The following is a 27300-nucleotide window of genomic DNA, read 5'->3' as shown; positions in this document are numbered from 1 at the left end:
TCCCTCTCGGCTGCAAAGTGGGTACAGATGAAAAGTAGTTTTTCATACAATCTAATGATGCCATTCCGACAAGTCTGACTGTTGGGGGAAAAACTCCAAATAATGGTAGTGAGTTTCCTGTCGAAAATTGAATGTAATCAAAGTAAGGAAAGAGTAAAGTGAAAATCATCTGCCACACAGGCAGAGGGGGAGTGGGAGGGGGGTATGCTGGGGTTTTTGGTGGTGGAACATGTGCACTGATGAAGGAATGGGTGTTCGAGCATAGTATGACTGAGGCTCGATCCTAAAAGCCCTGTAACTGTTCTCACGGTGACTCAATTAAAAAATAAATAAAACAGGGGCTGGAGCGATAGCACAGAGGGTAGGGCGTTTGCCTTGCACGCGGCCTATCCGGGTTCAAATCCCAGAATCCCATATGGTCCCCTGAGCACGGCCAGGGGTAATTCCTGAGTGCAGAGCCAGGAGTAACCCCTGTGCATCGCCAGGTATGACCCAAAAAGCAAAAAATAATAATAATAAATAAAATAAATAAAACAAAAATTTAAAAAAATTTATCTTAGCCTTATCTTAGCACATGTATACTGGGGAAACTGTGCAATGATCCAGCCAATATATGAAAAAGCTACAGAAATTGATTTTTCTAAAATGAATTTTAGAAATAAAAAAAAAAAAAACAAGTAGTTTTCGCGGAAACTGACCATGTCTTCAGCAAACTGAACGTTCCCGTTGAGGATGCAGTGTTTCTGCACCTTTCCCTGTCTCCAGTCTGTCTTAATTATCCCCGAAACTTGGCTGTCACCGGGGAAAATACCACCACACCAGCTGAGAGCCCCCCTCTGCCCCTCCCCACCCCCCGCCTCCCGTGTGTGCCCTCAGAAAATACTCGAACTCTCCCCCAATCTGGTTATGGTGTTTTTATCATTCATATAGTCCTTTAGGTGTTTTTTTTTTCTTTTTGGGTCACACCTGGCGATGCACAGGGGTCACTCCTGGCTCTGCACTCAGGAATTACTCCTGGCGGGGCTCAGGGGACCCTATGGGATGCTGGGAATTGAACCCGGATCTGCTGCTTGCAAGGCAAGCGTCCTCCCCACTGTGCTACTGCTCCAGCCCCCCCGTCCTTTAGGTTTTTAGGCCACACCTGGTGGCACTCAGGGCTTCCTCCTGGCTCAGCATCCAGGGGGCCGTTCGTGGGGCTGGAATCAGGCTCGGGTCAGTCGTGTGCAAGGCCAGCATCCTATGTGGGGCCCTATTGCTCCTGCTGTAGTTTTTTTTTTTTCTTTTTGGGTCACACCCAGAAATGCTCAGGAGTTCCTCCTGCCTCTGCACTCAGGAATTATTCCTGCCAGTGCTCGGGGGACCCTATGGGATGCCGGGGATTGAACCCGGGTCAGCTGCGTTCAAGGCAAACGCCCTCCCCGCTGTGCTACCACTCCAGCCCTCCAGCCCTATTTTTAAAAACTTTATTTTAGACACTCCGGTTTGCAAGACTGTCCATGGCAGGGTTTCTGCATAAGCCATTCCAACCCCTCCCCCAGCACTATGTCCTCCCCCCTCCTCGACTCGACTGTCCCAATGTGTCCCTACCCCCCATTCTCCTATTTTGCTGTTTCGTGATTGAGACTGGAGTTCAGCTGAGTCACAGATTGATCTTGGTCGCCAAAGTGTAAAAATATCACCACGCCTTCCGAGAGGGACTGACTGCAGGGAGCACTTTCCCAAAAGTGCTGCAAAATTCTACATTTCTACTATAATGGGGTGAAAAAATAAATGTATGGAATTATATCAGGTGTGACCTATTTCAAATACTTCATTGTTTAAGATTTGTCTTTGGTTTTGGGCCACTGTACTCAGGGCTGACTCCTGGCTCTGTGCTCAGGGGTCACGCCCGGTGGGGTTCGAGGGACCCTATGGGATGCTGAGAGTTGAACCTGGGTCAGCCACACGCAAGGCAAGTGCTCTTCCAGCTACACTGGCTCCCGCCATCCCCTGCTCCCTTGATCCTCACAACAGAAAATTAAGAACGTGTTGCTGTCTTTTTCTCTGTATGTGTAGATACTTTTTTTCAAAATCACACAACTCTTTTTAATGCCTGAAACATTCTTTTTTTTTTTTTCTTTTTGGGTCACACCCAGCAATGCACAGGGGTTCCTCCTGGCTCTGCACTCAGGAATTACTCCTGGTGGTGCTTGAGGGACCCTATGGGATGCTGGGAATCGGACCCGGGTCGGCTGCATGCAAGGCAAACACCCTCCCTGCTGTGCTATCGCTCCAGCCCCTGAAACTTTGTTTAGACACCATGTGATTTCCAAAGTTGTCCATAATGCAGTTTTCTAGGTACTCAGTGTTCCAACACCAGTCCCACCCCCAGTGTGACCTTCCCTCCTCCAGTGTCCCCAGTGTCCGTCCCCTCACCCCACCCCCAGCCCACCCCCTTGGCAGGCACAAAATCATTTCCTTTGTATTGCCGGCTACAACAGAACTCTCACACGGTGTTCAGAAGTCACTGAGCGTGTGCTGAGCCGGTTGGTGCCGACTGAGCCTCCTCTGTTAGTTTCCGCTCACTGAGCTTGGTGGCCTCGACCAAACGTCCCCTTCCAGTTTGCCTGACTCCTCTGAGGTGGGTGCCATGGAGCGAGGCGGCGTTGGTGGCCAGGCTCTCCAGGGACCACTCTGCAGCGCGGCGTCTCCTCGAAGTTAGTCTTGGAGCTGAGAGGCTGGGCCGTTTATCTGCTGCAGGGTGTTGGGGTGGGTGGGCGCTGGGCTCTCTGGCAGGGCGGGGACGCCGCCGGCCCCATCTGGGAAGGCTCCGAGCACCCAGCCTAGATCCCCGGCCCCCCTGGTCCTTGCCTAGCTGGCGAGGTTAGTCATGGCGCCCGAAAGCACATCATGCTGGTGTTACCAGGACTCCCAAAGGGATGCCTTGAAAGCCGGATCCGTTCTGCACTGCGGGAGGCTCTGCCCAGTCCTTCCGTCTCCTGGGTGGGCCCCTGTGTCTGGGTGATTCCGTATCTCCTACTGGATGGCTCCATGTCCTCTGCATGGTTCCACGTCTCCATATGGTTCTGTGTCCCCGGGTGGTTCCTTGTCTCTAGGGTGGCACCATGTCCCTTGGGCTGCCAGATGGTCCCATGTCCCTCAGTTGGTCCCGTGTCCCCTGGATGGCCCCATGTCCCCCAGATGGTCCAGTGTCCCCCCAATGGTCCCGTGTTCCCCGGATGGTCCCGTGTCCCAGATGGTGCCGTATCCCCCAGATGTCCGCGTCCCCCGGCTGGTTCCCTGTCCCCTGGGTGGTGTGTCTCCGCATGCTTCTGTTTCTCCCGGATGCTTCTGTGTCTGGGCAGCAGTGCTGGGGGACATGGCCCACTCCCGGTGATGCTGCGGATCAGGCAGTCCTGGGTCCACTTGATTCCCTGCCGGCCATGTGTCCTTGACCACTGGGCCATCTCCTTGATCCCAGCCCTTATTTTATTTTCTAAAGATTTGGGTGCATGGGGTGGGGCGGGTTTGAGTGGGTGTCCCAAGTGGCTCAGGGCCCAGGGTCTCCCCTGGTGCGATACTCAAGCCAGCCACGCTGGCGGTCAGTGCTCGGGCAAGGCGGAGGGGCTGCTCAGGCTCTGTGGTGCTGGGGCCACTCCTAGGGCCAACCTCGGAGCCTTGGGGGCTTCTGCAGCCACAGCCAGAGAGGGTGGGGGGCAGGGTTTGATGCTGGGGATTGATGCTATGGATAGATGCAAGGCATGTGCCTGAACCCTGGTATTGTGCTCCCACTTACTATCTTATTATTTGAAAATGAGTCTTGCTGAAATAATTGGGGCTTGGGGACAAAGCCCTTTTTATTTGGGTCACAGTTGCTTGGAAAGCCTCCACTGTTTGCCCAGCTCGGGCTGTATCCAGGCCAGAAACTGGGCAGCGCAGAGAAAAACCTGGGTGTGGGCGTGGCTTGGAGGATGCAGGCGGACCTGGTGCGGAGCGTGGGCGTGGCTTTAGCGTGGGCGTGGTCGAAAGGCTGGGGCGTGGCCTCGGCCTTGTGGGCGTGACCTCGGATGGGTGTTTTTCCCCTACCTGTAGGCGTGGCTTTGACCGTGTGGGCGTGTCTTCCCCACAGGTGCTGCGAATGGCTGAGATGCTGTGGTGGAGGGGACCCCAGGCCCCGCACCGTCTGGTTGGGGCACCCGGAGAAGAGGGATCAGAGGTACCCTCGAAATGTCATCAACAATCAGAAGTACAACTTCTTCACCTTCCTCCCCGGGGTAGGTATGAGTGGGTTGGATTTCCGGAGCTCATGCAAGACAAGCCCCCAACTCCTTTACTATCCTCTGGCCTCTGGAACGTTTTTGCTGATGAATATTCTGCTTTACCTAGTGGGGGCTTTTGTCATACCTGGCGATGCTCAGGGGTTACTCCTGGCTCTGAACACAGGAATCACTCGTGGTGGTGCTCGGGGAACCCTATGGGATGCTGGGGATTGAACCCGGGTCGGCCTCTTGCAAGGCAAATGCCCCCTTTTACTTTGTGATTTACTCTTCTGGTCTCCCCACACTGGCTTGTACAAATCCAGGGGTGTGGACCCACACACCTTCCGCAGCACACACATCAACTTCATACCCTTGATTGGTTTTAGAAATAGCAGCCCTCAAAAAGAAAAAAAAAAAACAGAGCTGGAGCAATAGCACAGCGGGGAGGCGTTTGCCTTGCACTCGGCTGACCCCGGTTCCATTCCCAGCATCCCATATGGTCCCCTAGCACTGCCAGGAGTCATTCCTGAGTGCATGAGCCAGGAGTCACCCCTGAGCATCGCCGGGTGTGACCCAAAAAGAAAACAAAAACCAAAAAAACAAAAATAGCGGCCCTTAGTTCAAGTACTGTAAGGAATATGTGACTGTTTTGAGAGGTAAATAGAAATCCAAGTATACGGTACCTAAGAATCAGTTTAAGGGTTTCATTATTTTTTATTTCTGGGGGGGGTCACTCCCTGCAGTGCCTAAGAGCAGAGCTCAGGGACCACCATTGCCACACCTGGCAGTTTTAGGGGTCATGTGATGCTGGAATGGAGCCCGGAAGTCTGTGCTCTGCCAGTGAGGCATATCCCTGGTCTCCAAATTCTTTCATCTTTGGTTTTTGTTTTTGGCCACACCCAGCGTTGTTCAGATGCCCAGGCCCTGTGCCTGGGGCAGGTCTCGGCAGTCCTTGGGGGACCGTTGGATGCTGGGGATCAACCCCTCGTCTCCTCTGAGCCTTCTCCTGCAGAAGCATTTCGTGGGGGAGCAGGGTGCGGGTGAGGGGTGCTTAGAGCTGGCTCCTGGCTCAGTGCTCAGGGGTCACTGCAGGTGAGGGTTGGAGGACCATATGTCTGGCAGGGATTGAACCTGCTCCGGCCCCGTGGAGACCCATTAAACGAAACAACATTTTGAGTGGCCGTCCTTTTATTTTGTGTATTTTTGTTGTTGTTGTTGTTGTTGTTGTTGTTTGTTTTGAGGCACACCTGGTGATACTTAGGGGTTACTCCTGGCTCTGTACTCAGCAATTACTCCTGGCAGTGCTTGGGGGACGGTCATATGGGATGCCAGGGACCGAACCCGGGCCAGCTGTGTACAAGGCAAATGGCCCCCTGCTGTGCTGTCTCTCAGGTCCCGGGTCTCTCCTTAGAGAATAGAGCTGAAGCCCCTGGAGTGCCCCCCCACCCCAGGAGGTGCCCCATCTAGAATCCAGCCTGTATAATGAGTCTGTATGGATGTACAGATGACTAAGTCCTAGGGATTTTCCTGACCCGTGTTGTACTTTCAGCGCGTGGAACCGGAAACTGGCTCGGGGCTGGCCTGGCACGAGCATGCTTGGTCCTCCCGGGTCTGGTCGGTTCTGTGCAGGGGAGAATGGTCTTGGCCCCGCTGCTGCCTCCGCTCGACCCCCTCCTCGGACCACCCGTGACGCTCCCCTTTCTCTTCTCTGCCTTCCAGGTGCTGTTCAACCAGTTCAAGTACTTCTTCAACCTCTACTTCCTGCTGCTCGCCTGCTCCCAGTTCGTGCCCGAGATGAGGCTCGGGGCGCTCTATACCTACTGGGTGCCTCTGGTGAGTGGGCGTGCCTCGTTCGTTCCGCTAGACTCGGGGGCCGGGTCTCTCTCTCTGTAGGCTCTGACCCTGGCGTTTGAGCCCAGCAGGTGACACCCTCCGCCATCCCCACTGGGAACCCCCAGGTTTTCTTCCTGAAGCTGTTTTCCTCCAGCACTGATGCCCTGGACAGCAGCGACTGGGCTGCTCAGCGCTTTGTAGATTCTCTGAAAAGTGGTCACAGGCAGTGCTCTTGATCGTTGGGTCTAGACTGGGTCTTGCCTGGTTGGGTGTTGCCTGGTTGGGTCTTGTGGGTTGGGTCTAGACTAGGTTTTGCCTGGTTGGGTGTTGCCTGGTTGGGTGTTTTGGGTCTAGACTGGGTGTTGCCTGGTTGGGTGTTGTCTGATTGGGTCTTGTGTGTTGGATGTAGACTGGGTGTTCCCTGGTTGGTGTTTTGGGTCTACACTGGGTCTCACCTGGTTGGGTGTTGCCTGGTTGGGTCTTGTGTGTTGGATGTAGACTGGGTGTTGCCTGGTTGGGTGTTTTGGGTCTAGAATGAGTGTTGCTTGGTTGGGTGTTGCCTGGTTGGGTGTTCTGGGTCTAGACTGGGTCTTTCCTGGTTGGGTATTTTAGGTCTAGACTGGGTGTTGCCTGGTTGGGTGTTGTCTGATTGGGTCTTGTGTGTTGTATATGCACTGGGTGTTGCCTGATTGTATGTTTTGAGTCTAGACTGGGTGTTGCCTGGTTGGGTGTTTTGGGTCTAGACTGGGTGTTGCCTGGTTGGTGTTTTGGGTCTAGAATGAGTGTTGTCTGGTTGGGTCTTGTGTGTTGGATGTAGACTGGGTGTTGCCTGGTTGGGTGTTTTGGATCTAGAATGAGTGTTGCCTGGTTGGGCCTTGTGTGTTGTATATACACTGGGTGTTGTATATACACTGGGTGTTGCCTAGTTGGGTGTTCTGGGTCTAGACTGGGTGTTGCCTGGTTGGGTGTTGTCTGGTTGGGTCTTGTGTGTTGTATATACACTGGGTGTTGCCTGGTTGTATGTTTTGAGTCTAGACTGGGTGTTGCCTAGTTGGGTGTTTTGGGTCTACACTGGGTCTCACTTGGTTAGGTGTTGCCTGGTTGAGTGCATTGGGTCTACACTGGGTCTTGTCTGGCTGGTTCTTGCGAGTTGGGCAGTGTCTGGGTCTGCAGAGGACAGAGATGTGGCCCGTCGCCCTTTGCTCTTGGTGCTCTCCACGAAGAACCTCATGGCATGGATTCAGTTTGTGCGTTGTGTAGTGGCTTTCGACCTCTCTGAGCCAGGCCAGCCCCGCGCTGAGGACTCGTCTAAACCTCAGCGCTGTGCCGGAGAGATAGTTCAGGGCTAAGGTGCTTACTTGCCAGCGACCGTGTTGGCCAACCTTGGTTTGCTCCCTGGCACTGCATTTGGCCCCCTGAGCACTGCCAGGGTGGCTCTTGAGCACTGTAAGTTCGATCCAATTCCCCCCCCCCGTCCCCCCACCCAGAGAAAACACTCCACCTTGTTTGGGGCCAGAGATATTACAGATGTGAAGGCACTTGCCTTGCATAGGCGGATCCCCATTCAACCCCAGCACCATAAGGAGTGAGTCTGAGCACAGAGCCCAGGAGTAAGCTCCGAACACCACTGGGGTGTGGTCCCGAAAGAAAACAAAAACTAAAATACAGGGACTGGAGAGAGAGCATGGTGGTTACAGTGCTCGCCTTGCACATGGCCGGCCCAGGTTCGTTCCCTGGCCCCCCACACGGTCCTTCACCCACTACCAGGAGTGACCCCTGAGCACAGAGTCTGGAGTATGCCCTGCGCACTGCCGAGTTGAGCAGCTGTAGCTTAGTTTGGGTGAAGCAGGAAGTGTCCAGGGCCAGTGGTGGACACCCGCGGCTTTAGCTTACGGGACCTGTGACCAGGCAGGCCAGCACCCCTCTGGCTAGCTGCCCCCCCACATCCTCCTCTTCTGCCCCCCTTGGCAAATGGCTGCCGGGCACCTCCTCTGTACCAGGCTGGCTGGGGGCATCAGTCTGTGTGGGAAACAGTCTGTTTTGAAGTTTGTCCTTTTATTTTTATTGGGGGGGATGGGCAGGGGGATTTGAAGAGCTACCCCTGGTCGTGCTGGGGTGGAACCTGGGCTTCTGTGTGTAGAGCTGAACTCTGGCCCTGTGACCTGTCTCCTTGGCTCGCCATTATAAACACACACACACACACACACACACACACACACACACACACACACACACACAAATCACACAGTCTTTATTTTTGTTTGGGGGCCACACATGGCGGGGCTCAGGGTTTATTCCTGGCTCTGCACTCAGGGATCACTTCTGGCGGGCTCCTATGGGATGCTGGGGACCAAATCCAGGTCAGTGTGTGTAAGGCAAACTGCCCTAACCACTGTACTATCTCTCTGGCCTTGCTCATCATTTTTTTTTTCCTTTTTTTTTTCTTTTTGGGTCACACCCAGCGATGCACAGGGGTTACTCCTGGCTCATGCACTCAGGAATTACCCCTGGCAGTGCTCAGGGAACCCTATGGGATGCTGGGAATTGAACCCAGGTCGGCCGTGCGCAAGGCAAACAAACGCCCTACCTGCTGTGCTATCTCTCCAGCCCTCCCCCCCATCATTTTTAACTGTCAGTTGTAAACTCTCATCATCGTTCTGTTGATTGTCCTTTAAAGTGTAGTTATTTGATGGGCCGGGAGATGACCCCGGGAGCCTTGGGTTCAATCCCCACCACCGCCTGGGTCCCAGCCTCCTCCCCACTGGGAGCCACCCTAAACACCACTGGACGTGACCCCTCTTGCACACAGCCGACCTGGGGTCGATTCCCAGCATCCCATAGGGTCCCCCGAGCACCACCAGGAGTAACCCCTGAGCATCTCTGGGTGTGACCCAAATAAAGCAAAAAAAAAAAAAAAAGTGGGAAGTGTTAGGATAAGACTGAAGATCCCCCTTTACCCCAGCCCCTTCTTCGTTACTGGGAGCAATCATACCCAGCGGTGCTCAGGGAGCACTCCTGGTGGGCTCAGAGGACCATATGGGTTTCTGGGGATCAAATCTGGGTCAGCCGCATGTAAGGCAAGCACCCTACACACTGAACTATTTCTTCTGGCCTCCTCCTTTCTCTCTCTGTCTGTCTCTCTTTCTTCCTTTTCCTCCCAACTTTATTTTTTTTTTTTTTTTGGTTTTGGTTTTTGGGTCACACCTGGCAATGCACAGGGGTTATTCCTGGCTCTGCACTCAGGAATTACCCCTGGCGGTGCTCAGGGGACCATATGGGATGCTGGGAATCGAACCCGGGTTGGCCGCGTGCAAGGCAAATGCCCTACCCGCTGTGCTATTGCTCCAGCCCCCCAACTTTATTTTATTTTTATGAAGTTGTAGCACAGTGGTTGGGCAATCGCCTTTCACATGGCTGACCCGAGTTCGATTCCTCCGCCCCTCTCGGAGAGCCCGGCAAGCTACCGAGAGTATCTCGCCCGCACGGCAGAGCCTGGCAAGCTACCCGTGCATATTGGATATGCCAAAAACAGTAACAATAAGTCTCTCAAGGAGAGACATTGCTGGTGCCCGCTCAAACAAATCGATGAGCAACGGGATGACAGTGACAGTGACAGTGTTCACAATAACTTATTACATTCAATATTCCAGCACCAATCCTACCACCATGACACCTTCCCACCACCATTATTTTGAATTTTCCCACCACCACCCAAATCTGCCCCCCAAAAGCAGGTCCTAAATAATGTATTTTGTATGGCTTGTTATGAAGAATGCATTAAGAAATCATCCCAAAAAATTTCCTTAGGGGTAAATGAGTGAAGATTGCTGTATCTCAGCCTGGAGCCATCAAGCCCTTGTGTGAGAGATTACTAACAAGCTATTACATGTTGAGCCTCGTGTGGTAATACTTAGTTATTTTTGGATAAAATAATTTTATCCAAAAATTTAATCTTTTATCTTTTTCTTTTTGGGTCACACCCAGCGATGCTCAGGGGTTACTCCTGGCTCTGCACTCAGGAATTATTCCTGGTGATGCTTTGGGGGACCCTATGGGATGCTGGGAATCGAACCCGGGTAAAAACAAATGCCCTCCCCGCTGTGCTATCGCTCCAGCCCTGTTTCTCTCTCTCTCTCTCTCTCTCTCTCTCTCTCTCTCTCTCTCTGTCTCTCTCTCTCTCTCTCTCTCTCTCTCTCTCTCTCTCTCTCTCTCTCTCTTCCTCCTCTCCTCTCCCTCTCCCTCCCTTTGTCCCTTCCCTCCCTCTCCCTCCCGTGCAGAGGGCTCTGGCCCCTCCCTGTCCCTCCCGTGCAGAGGGCTCTGGCCCGTGGGTAAGAACTTTGGGAAATTATCGCAGACACAGAAAATGATTGCTGCTATGGAAGAGCGTCCCCGGGGGCGGCTGTTCTGAGAGGGGACTGTCCCCTCCCCTCTGCGCCCGGCCTGCCAGAGAGAGGGGACAGGGGGCAGCCTCACTCCCTGTGTCCTTGGTCAGCTGATGCCTCCCCTCTCCGACTGGTCCCGCCAGGGGCTGGTTCTGTGCCAGGAGGGCAGGTGGCATCCTTGTGACACTTTCGGGGGGTCACACTGAGTGTCACATTCCTTTGGGGAATAGCGCTGGGCGTGTGGGCAGGTGCTGGGCACTAAGCTGTCCTGGGCCACTTTCTCCTTCCTTCCGCCCGGGCCCTGATGTCCCCTCTCGTTGGTGCCTCCTGTGGGGTTCCTGGACGGCAGGGGGGGGCGGGGGGGGGCGGGGGGGGGGCCGTGGGGGGCCGAGGGGGGCTGCCCTGGGCATTCCCGCCTGGCCTTCAGCCTTCTGCCTCTGTCCACTTCCCCTCTCTAGCGGGGCTCCGGGAGCCCCCAGTTGTCGCCCGGCGGGGGGCGCTCACCGGCCCCTGGCAAAGGGCTCCACTCTGGACGTGTGTCCCAGGGTGCCCCACCCTCTGCCTCAGCTTTTAGGGGGGACCTTAGGGGGGTTCCCAAGGGGTGCCAGGGGCTTCGGGGCCCTCCTGGTGATGTGGGTCAGGCCAGGGCCCTGCGTGGGTGGGGGCTGGGTGGGGGCGCCGGCCACATCCCTGCGCGCGCTCCCCTCAGGCGTCTGTCCTCCCGGTCACCGGCCGCCCCCTCGTCTCTCCGTAGGGGTTCGTGCTGACCGTCACCGTCATCCGAGAGGCCGTGGAGGAGATTCGCTGCTACGTGCGTGACAAGGAAGTCAACTCCCATGTCTACAGCCGGCTTACGGCGCGAGGTCAGGCCAGGGGCTGACTGGGGTGTGTGTGTGTGTGTATGTGTGTGTATGCCCCAGCTATCTACAAGGAGGCTGCAAGGTGCTGCCCAGGGTCCCAGACACACGTGTGTATGTGTGTGTGTGCGTGCGTATGCGTGTGCATGTGTGTGTGTGCACACACATGCGCATGCCTCAGCTATCCATGTGGAGGCTGCAAGCTGCTGCCCAGGGTCCCAGACACGCACAGCTGTTCTGTTTTGGGTTTGGGGGGTTCCCTGGGGATGCTCGGAGCACTGTGCACAGTGAGGGAGGAACCAGGGTTAGGTGCTCGGCAGCAAACGCCTTCACCCCTGCGCTGTCTCTGGCCTCTGTAGCTCTGGCCGTCTGGGACTGCTGACAGGCTTGTGGCGGCTGCCTGCGGAGTTGCCTCTTCCCAGAGGCCCCAGGGTGGCTCCGGGTCACCTGGTGTTGGGGGGGGGGGGCGGGGGGGGGGCAAGGCCGGAGACTGGACACCTTCCAGCGCTGGGCTCCTGCAGAGATGCGGGAGTTCTGGGGGGCTTGTTTTGGTTCTGTTTGGCGTCTTCAGGAGGGGGGTTGGGGGAGAAGGAGAGAGACCATGGGCTTCCCCAGAGGTGCCGAGGGCCCCAGGACACATCAGAAGGGGGGACCTGTGGGCGACACGTGTGCGCCGCATGGGGGCACAGGCGGCACATGGGGGGACTCGGGCATTACGGGTGGTGGCCTTTCCCGACCCAGCCAGTCTAGAAGCCACCAGGCATCCCGGCCCCCAATGGGGGCTGCGTTGCCGGCTTGATTTCCCTCCGGCTTTGCTCTTCCAGGCGCCTCCTTTTTTTTTTTCTTTTTGGGTCACACCCGGCGATGCTCAGGGGTCACTCCTGGCTCTGCACTCAGGAATTACTCCTGGCGGTGCTCAAGGGACCCTATGGGATGCTGGGAATCGAACCCGGGTCGGCCCTGTGCAAGGCAAACGCCCTCCCCGCTGTGCTATGGCTCCAGCCCCCACGCGCCTGTTTTCATGTGTTTGGGGGAAGGGGGCGTGTGCCCCTTCCAGTCCAGTGCTTCCAGGCTCATTGGTTGCTGGTTTCCCGGGCACTGGGCCCCAGCCTGCTGCTCCTGAGCGGTGACCCCGGGGGGCAGAGAAGGCTGGACACTCAGCCGGGGCCAGAGGCTGGGGCGCCCGGGGCAGGTCCGGCCTCTGAGCCTGGGCAGGGACTCAGGGGCAGGGCTCAGGGCTCTGGGCTGGTGACACCTGGCGGTGCCGGGCACGGTGGGATAGCCCTGGGCTCCTTCCCCACACCTTGCAGTTCTTCCACCTGGATCTTCCCGGGACGTTTCCTCCCTCACCTCGGCTCCAAGTGGGGGGGATGTGGCAGAGACGGGATGTTTCAGAGAGACCGAGGCACGTCAGAGCACATCTGGCGGGCACAGTCCTGTGAGGGTGCTCAAAGGGAGAAGCTGGGTGCTCGGGGCGGGGTGTGGGGGGCTTTCTGGATTCCCAGCCTGGGGAGCCCCTGGAAAGTGCATTTGCCACCCTGTGGGGGATCAGGTTTGGCCTCGATTATTTTTCTTTCTTTCTTTCTTTTTTTTCTTTTTTTTGCTGACCAACAGTTTTTTGACATATCAAATACGCCACGGGGAGCTTGCCAGGCTCTGCCATGTGGGCGAGATACTCTCAGTAGCTTGCCGGGCTCTCCGAGAGGGACGGAGGAACCGAACCCGGGTCGGCCGCGTGTATTCGATATGCCAAAAACCGTAACAAGTCTCACGTTGGAGACGTTACTGGTGCCCGCTCGAGCAAATCGATGAGCAACGGGATGACAGTGATACAGTGACAGTGATCAACATTTTATTTTATTAATTTTTTCCTTGGAATCACTGTGAGATGGTGATTCACCCTTTCGAAGCTGTTCATAATTAGGTGTCAGTCGTAGTGTTTGGACACCAGCCCTCCACCTGTGTACATTCCCCGGCACCAGTTTCCCCAGATTCCTCCCATCATCCCCCCACGCCCCACCCCTCCTAGTCTGCCTGTGTCTGTGTCTGTGTCTCTCTGTCTGTCTGTCTCTCTCTCTCCCCTTTTGGGCATTGTGGTTTGCAGTACTGATGCTGAGAGGTTATCAAGCATATCCCTTACCTACTTTTATTTATTTTTATTTTATTTTATTTTATTTTTGCTTTTTGGGTCACACCCAGTGATGCTCAGGGGTTACTCCTGGTACTCCTGGCTCTGCACTCAGGAATTACTCCTGGCGGTGCTTGGGGGACCATATGGGATGCCAGGGATCGAACCCAGGTCGGCCGAGTGCAAGGCAAACGCCCTCCCCACTGTGCTATGGCTCCAGCCCCCCCTTACCTACTTTTAACCCTCAGATCTTGCCCAGCGTGATCACTCCCAGATAGTATTATCATACGGGTCTCTTCTCTGTCTTTCCTACCCTCCGCCCCCCCTCCACACACACACCCTTGTGGTTGACTCCAATCACTGACCAGTCCTTCTGGGCCCTGTTTTCCCTGGCCTAGAGTTTTCTTTCTAGAAAAACCAGTCTGTGTCTTCAGAACAGAACAATGAAAATTTTAATCAACTCCCTGAGGACACAAGGGTCTTTTGTTTGGATGCATTTGAATAGGTCTTCATAGTAGGTGGTCTTAAAAATTTGCAAGTCTCTGTGACTGAGCAGGAGATTTCAAGTTGGCAGAGAAATGCTTTATTCTTGCTAAACTACTGTTCATGCCAGGGCATTTTGCTATTTAAATGAGAAACAAAGCCAAAAAAACCCCTCTGTAATCTTTGTGAAGGCAGGTGGCCTGGCTTTCCATGTGGGCCATCAGAAGACCCCTCTGAAGGCTGTTGTGTGTGTTTGTGTGTGTGTGTGTGTGTGTGTGTCGCTTGTGTTCATTAAATCTCCCCCTAATAACATATTCTTACTATAACATTTAAAACGCTTGGCAACAGACAAAAGCCCCTTGGGAGGAGTGCTGGGGAGATTGTCTCGAGGGCCGGGCAGGGCCGGGGCTTCTATTCATGGCCCTGCCGGGGCCTGACCCTTCTGTGGTTCTTTTCATATTGCAGTTGCTCCGCCTGTGGGTGATTTTTCTACCCCCCCTGCAGATCCCCTCCTCTGTTCCCCCAGCGACCCTAAGGAGAATTGGCAGATGGCTCTAGCTTTCAAGACTTGTCTCCTTTTGTCTCGCCCCATTTGTGGCCGGTGGGTCTCATTGTCCTGCCGGTGCAACCCCTGGGGGAGAGAGAATAGACTCCGGAATATTAACCCGGGCCTGAGTTTGGCAATTTGTTTGAAAAGCGGGGACCCCCCCCCCACCTCACCCCGTCCCCCCACCCAAACAGCAGAGAGTCTGTCTGCTCCAAGGGGGGTGGCGGGGAACCGGCGGCAGAAGCCTAGACTGGAAGATTGGGGGGAAGCCCCTCCCCCCTTTTGGAATCTCTCTTATTTAGATTTTTGTTTTTGTGTGTTGTGTGTGTATGTGGGGGGGGGGGGAGTGTGTGGTCACACCCAGCAGCCTGGCTCCGCTCCCAGGGATCAAACCTGGGCGGGTGAGTGCAGAGCAAGTGCCCTAAACCCTGTCCTGCCTTACGCCTGAGCTGCCTGCTGGCTTACACGAGGCCGTGTTGGGCACCCGATCATCTTCATGCAGCAAGAGCCAAAGCAAAATGAAACTGATGTATGGGAATGGATGTGAAGGACTGTTAGGTTTTTTTTTTTTAATCATATCAAATCTTTTGCTTTTTTGGTCACACCCAGCGATGCTCAGGGGTGACTCCTGGCTCTGCACTCAGAAATTACTCCTGGTGGTACTTGGGGGGACCCTATGGGATGCCGGGGATCGAACCCAGGTTGGCCCTATGCAAGGCCAACCCTCCCCGCTGAAGTATTGCTCCGGCCCCAAATCTTTGCTTTTTGTTTCTGGTTGGGGGCTTACTGCTGGCTCTGTGCTCAGGGAGCACTCCTGGAGGTGCTCCGGAGAACTCGGAGTGTTGAACCCGGGTCCACTGCGTGTAAGGCAGGTGCCCGAGCCACTGTACCAGGCCCTCGGCGCTCCAAATGGTCCCGGAATGTCAAGGCCTTGGATGAACTTTCACCCGGATCAGCAGTGGCTGGCACCCCGCTGTGTTTGCTCCTTCAGATTCCTCCTCTCACACCCGGGACAGGACGGGTCTGTTGCCCAGCAGATACTTTCGGTTTAATTCCTCCCAGAACCTTCCTCTCCCGGAACTCCCCCGGGGTCTCAAGGCCAGGACTCGTCCTATTTGGCTGTTCCTGTTCGCCTCCCCTGCCTGGGAGCTTGTCCCGACCAAGGTCCTGTGCTGCCCGGGGCCCGTGTCCAGCTCTCCCTCGCGCTCCGCGTCCCTGACCAGCTGCCCCGTCCTGGCTGCTGTTGTTGCCTACGTCATCGGTGCATCTGGCGTGGTTCTCCACGTCATCGGCGTCTCTAAAGAGGACGCCCTTTTGGTCACTTCTGCCTCGATTTGTGTTTGCCATATGTTACCGGATGGAGGGGCCGGTGGCCGTGGCAGCGGGAAGTCAGAGGGTGCCCGTGCGTGACTTCCTGTGGGGACGTCCCCAGCACTCTGCAGGGTTTACATTCAGGCCAGTGAACGCCTGGCAGAGCCGTGGAGGTGGCAGGCTTGATTCTGTGTGTTGGTGGTGGTCTTTTTTTTTTTTTTCTACACCCGGCGATGCACAGGGGTGACTCCTGGCTCTGCACTCAGGAATTACTCCTGGCGGTGCTCAGGGAACCATATGGGATGCTGGGAATCGAACCCAGGTCGGCTTCGTGCAAGGCAAACGCCCTCCCCGCTGTGCTATCTCTCCAGCCCTCCGTGGTGGTCTTTTTGTTTGGTTTTCCTTTGTTTTTAGGCCACTCCCAGGCATGCTCAGGGTTACTCCTGGGTCTGCACTCAGGACTGAATCCTGGCGGGGTTCTGGGGACCGTGTAGGGTGCTGGGGATCGAACCTGGGTCTGCTGTGTGCAAGGCAAGTGCCCTCCCCGCTGTGCTGTCTCTCTGGCCCGCACATTGTTTTTGCTTTTTTTCCCCCCTCTGGTGTTTGGACCCCACTGGGTGGTGCTCAAAGGTCACTCTTGGCTCTGTGCTCAGGAATCAGCCCTGGTGGTCTCGGGGGACCACCTGCGAGGCCAGGAATTGAACCCGAGTTGGCTGTGTGCAGGGCAAGCACCTTTCCTGCTGTGCTCAGGCCAGATTTGTCCAGATTTGTTGTTGTTGATTTGGGGGCATACCTAGTGGTGCTCAGGGGGTACTCCTGGCTCTGCACTCAGGACTCACTCCTGCTGGTGCTCGGGGGACCCTATGGGATTCCAGGGCTCGAACTCAGGTCAGCCAAGTGCAAGGCAAATGCCCTCCCCGCTGTGCTATAGCTTCAGTCCTTGTATTCATTCTTTTGGGAATAGTTAAGACGCCAGCCCAAGCCTGGGATACTTTTTTTTTTTTTTTTTTTTTTGCTTTTTCGGTCACACCCGGCGATGCTCAGGGCTTACTCCTGGCTCTGCACTCAGGAATTACTCCTGGCGGTGCTCAAGGGACCCTGTGGGATGCTGGGAATCAAACCCGGGTTGGCCGTGTGCAAGGCAAATGCCCTCCCCGCTGTGCTCTCTCTCCAGCCCCGGAAATTGATTCTTGGTTTATTTTGGTTTGGGGGCCACACCTTGCTGCAGCCAGAAGCTACTCCCGGCCCGGTGCTCAGGAGTGACCCCTGGTGGTAGTGAGAGGCCATGCGCGTCATAACGTCTTTCCCGTGTTATTTGGGGTCCACACCTGGTGGTCTCAGGGGTCACTCCTGGCGGGGCTCAGGGACCCTAAGAGATGCCAGAGATTGAGCCCAGATGTGCCGTGCGCAAGGGCAGTGCCCTCCCTGCTGGCCTGTTGCTCCAGCCCCCGAGACGGGGTCTCCGAGCAGCTGCTGCGTGTGCCCTGCCAGGACCCCCGTGTGGCCCAGGACATGCCCTTTGTGGGGCTGCCCCTTTCCCGGACACGCCCACCCGGCCAGACCCTGGCGTGGGAGGGATTCGGCCCAGTGCTTGGGAGTTGGGGCACCCTCCTGAGTTGGAGCTGATGGTCCTGGGTCTGGGCGCGGTGAGCACTGGTGGGTGAGTCAGGGAGGCTGTGGGAGGGAGCTCTTCAGAGTGGAGCTGATAGTACCTGCCGGAGAGGGGGCTTCCCTCCCGAGGCTTCAGGGACGAGAGGCAGTGGGCCTTCCCGGTGATTTGGGGGCCTCGGCACAGGGCAAGCACGTGGGATTCTTGTTTTTAAAAATTCGGGTTTCTGTGGCTGGAGCGATAGCACAGCAGGTAGCGCATTTGCCTTCCACGCGGCTGACCCGGGTACGATTCCTCCTCCCCTCCCGGAGAGCCCTGCAAGCTACCAAGAGTATCCTGCCCTCACAGCAGAGCCTGGCAAGCTCCCCGTGGCGTATTCGATATGCCAAAAACAGTAACAACAAGACTCACAATGGAGACGTTACTGGTGCCCGCTCGAGCAAATCATTGAGCAACGGGATGATAGTGATACAGTGATGAAATTTGTCTGTTTCCATACCGAAATTTTTTCCCAGACAAATTTGTGATATGGGCTAATGGAGGCAGAGGGCTAATTAGCCCCAAGAGGGTGCAGACAGGAGCGTGATGGACTCAGTGCTGGGTTCTTTCCTGCTGGGGACACCTGAACTGGGAACCAGCGGGCAGATGCCTCCCCTGTTTGTTTTGGTTTTTAGGCCACACCCCGTGATGCTCAGGGCTGACTCCTGGCTCTGCACTCAGGGATCCCTCCTGGCGGGCCTGGTGGACCCTATGGGGCGCTGGGGAATCGAACCCGGGTTGGCCACATGCAAGGCAAATGCCCCACCTGCTGTACTGTCCATCGCTTTGGCCCCCACCAGAATTTGTTTCTGCAAAGACAATTTCAGTGATCGTCTTCCTGTCTTACTGCAGCACATTGCACTGAACATCCTCTCTGAGGGGGTCACTGTCACGGTCACTGTCATCCCATTGCTCATCGACTTGCTCAAGCGGGCACCAGTAATGTCTCCATGGTGAGACTTGTTACTGTTTTTGGCATATCGAATATGCCACGGGGAGCTTGCCAGGCTCTGCCGTGGGGGCAAGATACTCTCGGTAGCTGGCCGGGTCGGCCGCGTGCAAGGCAAACGCCCTCCCCGCTGTGCTATCGCTCTGGGGCCCTGGGTCTGTTTCCGAGTCTTTCCTTAGGCTCAGGGGCATGGAGAGGTTGCTGTCGGTCTGACCGTTTCAGCCTGGAACCTCAGAGGCGCTGTTGGGTCCCCAGAGGGGTTTTAACATCCAGCCCAGGAGATGTAGGTGCAAACGTCACCGTGTTTCTTTCTTTCTCTCTCTCTCTCTCTCTCTTCCTCTTTCTTTCTTTCTTTCTTTCTTTCTTTCTTTCTTTCTTTCTTTCTTTCTTTCTTTCTTTCTTTCTTTCTTTCTTTCTTTCTTTCTTTCTTTCTTCCTTCCTTCCTTCCTTCCCTTCTTTCTTTCCTTCCTTTCTTTCTTTCTTTCTTTCTTTCTTTCTTTCTTTCTTTCTTTCTTTCTTTCTTTCTTTCTTTCTTTCTTTCTTTCTTTCTTTCTTTCTTTCTTTCTTTCTTTCTTTCTTTCTTTCTTTCTTTCTTTCTTTCTCCCCACCGTGCTCCGGCCCCACATGCCAGCCCTTTGGGCCACCTCCCTGGCCCCTCTCTCACGCAGTTCCCGGGGGCACCGGACGCCCAGATGCCACCAGGCCCTGGGGCTCAGGGACCAGAGATGGAGGCGGGCTCATGGGCGTCACTCAGGACCCTGAGCAAACACAGCGGGGCCGGGGAGGCAGAGTCCAGACGGGCCGACTGTAAGTCAGACCCTGCGGGAGCGTGGGAGGTCTAGGCCTGCGCCTCGAAGTGGGCGCTGATAGGATTGATGGTTCCTTTTTTTCTCTTTCTGGGTCACACCCAGCGATGCACAGGGCTGACTCCTGGCTCTGCACTCAGGAATCACTCCTGGTGGTGCTCAGGGGACCCTATGGGATGCTGGGAATTGAAACCGGGGTCGGCCACGTGCAAGGCAAACGTCCTCCCCGCTGTGCTATCGCTCCAGCCCAGTGGTTTCTTTTTTCTTTTTAGAAAAGCATCTCATGTCTGTCATTAAAAAAATCCATGGGGCTGGAGCGATAGCACAGCGGGGAGGGCGTTTGCCTTGCACGCGGCCAACCCGGGTTCAATTCCCAGCATCCCATAGGGTCCCCTGAGCACCACCAGGAGTGATTCCTGAGTGCAAAGCCAGGAGTAACCCCTGTGCATCGCCGGGTGCGACCCAAAAAGAAAAAAAAAATCCAGGTAAGGGGTCAGGAAGGGGCCCAGTGCTCACTCAGACTTTGCACCGGGAACCCCAGCCTTATCCCACCACCACCTGGTACCCGGACACTGGGCCCGGGCATCCCTGGCCATGGTCCTCAAACCAAACAGTGAGTGTGAGGGTTCAAGACAGAGCCTTGGCCAAAGAGCGGGTGCACCCTGCAGCCCCCGCCCCAGCTGGTGGCCCTATGTTGGCAGACTCTGCTAACCTTTGTCCTTTCTCTCATTCATGTCCTGGCTACGTACTGTGGGTGGTTTGTTTTGGGGCCACACCTACCTGGTGATGCTTGGAGCTGACTCCTCGCTCTGTGCTCAGGGATCACTTCTGGCAAGGCTCGGGGGGCCCTGTGGGATGCTGGGGGTCAAATCCGGGTTGGCTGTGTGTAAGGCAAGCGCCCTGCCCGCTGGACTCTCCCCGCCCGTGGGTCAGTGCACGCACACTCCCTTCAGGAACCCTACACCATGGCCAGTGAGGCAGTACGACGGGGAAGGCGCTGGCCGCACATGGTACCCACCCAGGTTGGTGCCCCAACATCCTGTGTGGTACCCAGCAGCCAGCAGGAGCCATTCCTGCAGAGCCAGGAGTCCTCGCTGCTGGGTGTGGCCCCAGAACTGAGAAAGGAGAGGGGAGAGACAGAGACAGAGAGAGACAGGCAGAGACAGAGCAAGCGAGAGACAGGAGAGAGAGAGAGACAGACAGACAGAGGGGGCACTGGAGTGATAGCACAGCAGGTAGGGCATTGGCCTTGCATGCAGCCGACCCGGGTTCAATTCCCAGCATCCCATAGGGTCCCCTGGGCACCGCCAGGAGTAATTTCTGAGTGCAGAGCCAGGAGGAACCCCTGAGCATCGCCGGGTGTGACCCAAAAAGCAAAAAAAGAAAAAAGAGACAGAGCAAGTGAGAGACAGGAGAGGGAATGAGAGAGAGGGAGAGGGAGGGAGAAAGAGAGAGGAGGAGGGGAGAGAGTGAGAGTGAGAGTGAGAATGACTGAGTTCTTGGCAGTCCCGAGCTGGGGGTGGTGCTGGTGTGGCCGCACCTGCAGTTTCCTCTGGGCCAGGAAAGCAGAGCCCGTGTGTCACTGGAGGCCGGGGCAGGGGGTGAAGGGACCCTTTGTGGGTGCAGGGACCCAAGGGACCGTCCAGGGAAGGGCCCCGAGAGACGAGCAGCCACGCCTGCTGCTGCTGCCACCTACTGGCTCAGCAGGAAGAGAACTTGGGATTCTTGGAATTCTTCCCTCTCCTCAGAGCCTCAGAGCTTCCTCTCCCCCCCCCCCCGCATCCTCCCCAACCCCCCTAACACCCCAACGCAGCTTCGTAGAAGATTCACCCATTTGGCTTTGGATTTTGGTTTTGGGCCGAACCTGACGGTGCTCAGGGCTGACTCCCGGCTCAGTGCTCGGGGATCACCCCTGGAGGGCCAGGGGACCGAATGCGGGTGCCAGGCTCAGACCCAGGTTGGCTGCGTGGGAGGCGAGAGTCTAAGCCATGTTGGCGCCCTCCTGTGCCGCGACGCAGCCATTTGCAAGAGAAACGTGTCCTGATTCAGACGCACGGAACAGCCAATGCCAGCATCTGGCTCGCCCGGACACCGGGAAACTGTGTGCTCCGAGCACTCCCCTGCCGTCAGGCCAAAGCGTCCCGGCCAAAGCTTGGTTTCTGTCAAGGGCTGAATCGCTTCGTTTACTGAGTTCTGTGCTACTGGGGAAAAGTGGTCTTCACGCCCGCCGCAGGGATTCATTCATTTAAATATTTTTTTTGTTTTGTTTTTTTGCCTTTTGGGTCACACCCGGTGATGCTCAGGGGTCACTCCTGGCTCTGCACTCAGGAATCACTCCTGGTGGTGCTCAGGGGACCCTATGGGATGCCGGGGATTCCACCGGGGTCAGTCACATGCAAGGCAGACGCCCTCCCCACCGTCCTACAGCTCTGGCCCCTCTCAGTGACCCCATCCCGTGCTTGTCGGGCCGGCAGGCAGCTGAGAGCATCCCGAGGGGAGCCAGCTGGTCCGGGACGATTTGAAGCAGGATTTCTGCTGTGTGTGATTTCAGTACCACTGTCAAGGCCTGTCGCTGTGGGTCAAGTCTGACTTTGTGTGTCTCTTAATTTTTTTCCCCCCTTTTTTGGGCCACACCTGGCAGTGCTCTGGAATCACTATGGGATGTTGGGGATTGAACCTGGGTTGGCTGTGTACAATGCCAGCATTCTCCCCGCTGTGCTATCTCTCTGGCCACTCTGGATTGTTTTTTTTTTTTTTTTAATGGAGGCATTTTGATTTTCGACGTTACTTAAGGTTGTACTTCAAGCACCAAGTCCCTTCCCTGCGTCTTTCCTTCACTGATGGTCTGTGACGGTTTTGACGGGAGGAAGCCGGAGGCTGATGAGTCTGCAGCTTGCCCGGACTCCGGCCGTTGGGTCCCCGCGGCCCTGGCTTTATGAAGACCAACGCATTCTTAGTAGGGTGAGATTCCTGAGCTCGGTGGCGGGTCACACCCGGGCACTGCACAGCTGTTGCTGCGTCTTCGCCGGCATCCTCAGCTCTGCGCGTTCCCGTGACAGCACGGTTCGTACACACATGAGCTCCAGCAAACGCCCTGGAGCTGCTTCAGTGGCAGTACCCGGGCGCTTTGAGCATTCTCAGTGGCGCCGAACCCATGGGATGACACAAGTCAGCAACGGGGAACGCGCAGGGGGACGATGGCACCGGGACGGCCCTGCGTCTGCTCGGTGGCCTCATCCGTGGTCCTGCGGCGTGCGTGGCTCTGATCTGTGTCCGGAGCCTTAATGACCGTTCGGCTGTGTGGCCCCCGCGTTGTTGTTGGTGGGCTTAACTAAACACAGGCTCAGGGTATGCTGAGCACAGAGGCGCCCGCCAGGGAGAGTTTCGTGGTTGTTCCGGGGCTGTAGCGAGAGGGTGAACCCTGACCCCGGCCCATTCTCCCTGTGCTGGGGGGGTGGGGAGGGACCCGCCCACTCTCACCCTTCACCTGCCCACGGGAGAGGTGGGAAGGAGGCCAGACAGACGGATGAAAGGCCGTACAGACAGCCCTGTACCCGGCAGTATAGACAGGTCAGAATCCTTCCTGGGGCGAAACCCCAGCCATTCGGGACGAACCCCTTTTCTTTTGGGGGATGTTGAAAACTGAGCAACTCCTCGGGAGGGGTCTGGACCCCCTTGTTTGTCCTTCTGTGTTTGGGTTGGTTTTGAATCTGAGTTTCTCTATTTTGTTGTTGTTGTTGTTGTTATTTTTGGGTCCTCGCTCAGCAGTGCTCAGGAGTTACTCCTGGCTCTATGCCCAGAACACTCCTGACAGGGGCCCCTGTGGGAGGCTGGAGAGCAAACCCAGGCTGGCCGCGTGCAGGGAAGTGCGCTGCCCACTGTGCTTTCTCTCTAGCCCCCGACGCCAAGTCTCTGCGATGCCATTTAGGGAGGCTGCTCAGGGACGCTGCAGATCTCCCTTAGGGACCTGAGTGACCGGGTGCCGGGAGCAGGATTAGCCGTGACCTAGCTTGAGGCGGCAGCGGGGCTGATGCTGCCGGTGGGTTTCCTGGGCTGTGGCCGTGGACTCAGGCCTCACGTGCTGGCCCATTGCTTTGCAGGGACGGTGAAGGTGAAGAGCTGCAACATCCAGGTGGGCGACCTCATCATTGTGGAGAAGGTGAGTGGGGGGTGCCTGGAGGGGCGCCGGGGGCTGTGCGGGCGTGTGTGTGCATGTGCAGATGGTGTCCTGGCCGCTTGGGGTGTTTTGTGTGCGTGTGTGTGTGCAGATGGTGCCCTGGCCTCTTGGTGTGTGTGTGTGTGTGTGCAGATGGTGCCCTGGCTGCTTGGTGTGTGTGTGTGTGTGTGTGTGTGTGTGTGTGTGTGTTATGTGTGTGTGTGTGTTTGTGTGCAGTTGGTACTCTGGCCACCTGGGGTTTGTATGTGCAGATAGTGCTCTAAAGTGGGTGGGTTCTTATATGGGCCTTGGGGACTGTGCGTGCACGTGTGTGTATGCCTGTGTGTGTGCATGTGCATGCATGTGTGCACGTGCATATATGTATGTGTGTGCACGTGCATGCATGCGTGTGTGCATGCGCATGTGCGTGCGCATGTATGTACGTGCATGCGTGTGTGTGTGCATGTGTGTGTATGTGCGTGTGCATGCATGCACGTGCGCGCAGATAGAGCTCTGGCCACCTGGCCAGGACCCTACCATGAGTCCCGCCGTCTGACGTCTGCCGGAGGATCTGATTGTATCTGACCGAGGCATTGTTCTCAGGAAATGTGTTACACAGGCTTTGTTTTGGTTTTTAATTTTTGTTTTTGGGGCCACACCCGCTTGTGCCCGGGCCTTACTCCTGGTTCTGCGCTCAGGGCTCTGTCCTGGCATGTGTGGCGCCGGGGATATGGGCCAGGCGCATGCAGGACAAGTGCCCTCCCCGCGTACCACCTCCAGCCCTATCCTACGGGCTTGGGGTTTTTTGTAGTGATTGCTCTGTTTTGTGGTTTTTTTTTTTTTTTTTTGCTTTTTGGGTCACACCTGGTGATGCACAGGGGTCACTCCTGGCTCTGCACTCAGGAATTACCCCTGGCCGTGCTCAGGGGACCCTATGGGATGCTGGGAATCGAACCCGGGTCGGCTGCGTGCAAGGCAAACACCCTACCTGCTGTGCTATCTCTCCAGCCCCCTGTTCTGTTTTGTTTTGAGGCCACACCCCAGTGGGTGTCCTCAGGCCTGGCTCTTGGTTCAGTGCTCAGGAATCACTCCTGGGGTGCCGGGGGGAGGGGGGCGGAAATCAAACTTGGTGCCGGGGATGGAGCTGGGCCTGAGCCCTGAGCAGCCCTGAGCGTCTCACTGGTCTGCAGCTCGCTGTTACCCGGGACAGAAAGCTCTCAAGCTCTCGCCTCAGAGACACTCACAAAGCACTCTCTCCAGACAGTGCCCTGAGTTAGCCCCTCCCGCTGTCCAGCACAGCCCCGCGCTTGGGGTCTCAGTGGCTGGATCTGCCGTGTTGAGGCTTTCGTTGGAGACTTGTTAGAAAGTCTCCCCAGCCTCCTGCTTGCTTCATAAGCACTTAAACCAGTTGCGACACCCTGAAAACATACACAGTGTTGCAACGGAAACCACAAAAGCTGCAAAACATAACCACTCTCCCCTGGAGAAGTACCTGTCACTGGACGGCGTTAGTTTCAGCTTTGGGCTCTCCCGGCACTTTGAGGGATTTGGGGATGGGAGGTTATATAGGGGATCTCTAAAAATGGCTCTCAGAGGTCACTGTGTTGACAAGCCTGTGGCAGCAGTCAGCTCTCCTTGGGGTATCGGGAGGGCCTTGGATTATGACAGAGGCCCCGGAGAGCCTCAGAGTCGTGTTTGATTGAAAAAAGAGAATCGTGTTGAAAGGAGCGTGTCAGCCCAGCTCCTCCAGGAGGGTTAAACGCAAGGACGCAGCTTGCAGCTTTGATTTGAGGCGCTCAGACCCGCCCCCGCCCCCCGCCGAGTTCTGGCCGGCTTTGCAGCTCATAATTCAAGGCGGGTGGCCGGAAAGTGGGTCCAGCAGAAAGCAGGAGCCAGCGCCTGTCCCTGTCTGTGTGCCAGCAGAGGAGTGGGCCAGGGTGTGGACAGGCCCTGTGGAGGGAGGGAGGGAGGGAGGGAGGGCGGGCGGGGGGAGGAAGGAGGGGAGCGGTCAGCCACACGGCCCTTCTGATTTAAGGTTTCAGTAGGGGATTAGCTGGGCATTGGAGAGTCACCGCAGAATAAGCCCCGGCTGGAGAGGCCTCTGGGACAAAGCCTTGAAGAGGCCTTGGGTTTGCGTTGCCCGCCCCCCCCACCCTTCCCCGCCCCCCTCCCCCTAGGCCGGGGCTGGGGGGAAGCGGATGCCCCACACACTAACCCTCTTTCTTTTCCTCACCCAGAACCAGCGGGTTCCTGCCGACATGATCTTCCTGAGGACGTCGGAAAAAAACGGTAAACATCTGGGATCCATTTCGAAAATAACCATTAACCTTTCAGTCGTAATTTGGCAAAATAATCATTTGAAAATGGAACAGAAGTTAGACGATCGCTTTCGGAGCCACGGAGGCGAATGAAAAACATCTTCCTTAAAGAGCAGGTTTGGGGGTGGTGGGGTGGGGGGTGGCCGGCCTGTGCATGGCGTGTCCCCCCCGCCACGTGTGGCAGCTGGCTCTTGGCCAGGAATCCCCCCTTGTGCCCGGGGGTTGTGTGTGTCCCCTGAGAATATGGGGGGGGGCTCTGAGGAGGAGGTGCTGGTGTCCTTGCCACACCCTGCCCCAGTCTCTCGAAGACCCTGACTACTGCCATCGTGTCCTTGGTGGCTGCCCCCTCCCCCTCCCCCATCTCTTTTTTTTTTTTTTCTTTTTGGATCACACCCGGCGATGCACAGGGGTTACTCCTGGCTCTGCACTCAGGAATCACTCCTGGCTGTGCTCAGGGGACCATATGGGATGCTGGGAATCGAACCCGGGTCGGCCGCAAGCAAGGCAAACGCCCTCCCCGCTGTGCTATCACTCCAGCCCCCGAAGGCCCCCAATTTTAAGTCTTTTTTTTTTTTCTTGTTGGGTCACACCCGGCGATGCTCAGGGGTTACTCCTGGCTCTGCACTCAGGAATCATTCCTGGCGGTGCTCGGGGGACCCTAGGGGATGCTGGGAATTTAACCCAGGTTGGCTGCATGCAAGGCCAATGCCCTCCCCGCTGTGCTATCGCTCCGGCCCTGCAAGTCTCTTTCAAAAGCTGCCGCGCCGTCTTCAGATTGGCTTCCCATGTCCTCGTCTGTGAAATGGGTGCTCTGGGTCGGGGTCCTCCTCCCCACCTGCCCAGTGGAGCCTGGGGTGCCCCTGGGCGGCTGTCAGGGCCGGGCCCCTCTCACGATTCTGGATGCTGGGCACGGGGCGGCTGCCCCCGGGGCTGTGTGCGGGTGCCGGGCCCCTGCCCCGTGTCCCCGTGTCCATCTCACGCGGTGGCCGAGCTCGTGCATGCAGGCCAGGGCCCAAGGGCCGCAGTCCCCCTGGAAGTCACCTGACCCGGCCTGGCCTGGCTCCGGGTGCCAGCGCCCCCGGACGCCCCCGGATGGCGGCTACCCCACGCCAGTCCCCTGTGGGCTCTCTGCACCTCCCGGAGCGGCGAGGGCGGCTTCCTGCAGGGTCAGGAACGGGTGCGAGGAGGGGCGATGACCCCAGCCTTCCCGTCCCCCCAGGCTCCTGCTTCTTGCGGACGGACCAGCTGGACGGGGAGACGGACTGGAAGCTGCGGCTGCCGGTGGCCTGCACGCAGAGGCTCCCCACTGCTGCCGTGAGCACCCCTGCCCCCCCATCCCCGCCCCCCCCCCCCCGCCCTGGCTGGCCCTCAGGGAGGGCCCAGATTGGGGGAGGTGCCCAGAGCCTCAGACACAGGCTGGGTCCAAGAAACGTGGCCGCGCGCAGGGTGATGGGCCCTTTCACAGACATGGGGAGTCAGCAGAGAGCCCCGACCCCCTATTCCACCCCCACTTACCCCCCCCACCCCGCGCCACCAACTCCCCAGTTTCTTCCTGGCGCCCTCTGCTGGCCGCAGCTGGACCCGCTCCTGCTGGGCTTTGTGCATCAGGCTGGGGATGAGGCTGCTGTGTGCATCCAACTGACG

The 27300-nt window shown here is 56.8% G+C and overlaps 1 protein-coding gene across 5 annotated transcripts in view; it reads left to right on the top strand.

Moving 5' to 3' along the window:
* Positions 1 to 27300, top strand: part of ATP9A (ATPase phospholipid transporting 9A (putative)) — an 85651-nt gene that overhangs the window by 24843 nt on the left and 33508 nt on the right. For all 5 annotated transcript variants that reach the window (XM_055137726.1, XM_055137725.1, XM_055137724.1 and 2 more), the window contains exons 2-7: positions 4109 to 4253; positions 5958 to 6071; positions 11208 to 11316; positions 23283 to 23341; positions 25576 to 25627; positions 26876 to 26970. In XM_055137726.1, the coding sequence (XP_054993701.1) occupies positions 4109 to 4253; positions 5958 to 6071; positions 11208 to 11316; positions 23283 to 23341; positions 25576 to 25627; positions 26876 to 26970 (574 nt within the window). The remainder of the gene's footprint in view (positions 1 to 4108; positions 4254 to 5957; positions 6072 to 11207; positions 11317 to 23282; positions 23342 to 25575; positions 25628 to 26875; positions 26971 to 27300) is intronic.

The sequence above is a fragment of the Sorex araneus genome, chromosome 5, assembly GCF_027595985.1.
Source record: "Sorex araneus isolate mSorAra2 chromosome 5, mSorAra2.pri, whole genome shotgun sequence".
Taxonomy (NCBI): domain Eukaryota; kingdom Metazoa; phylum Chordata; class Mammalia; order Eulipotyphla; family Soricidae; genus Sorex; species Sorex araneus.
This window is presented reverse-complemented; position numbering and strand designations above follow the sequence as displayed.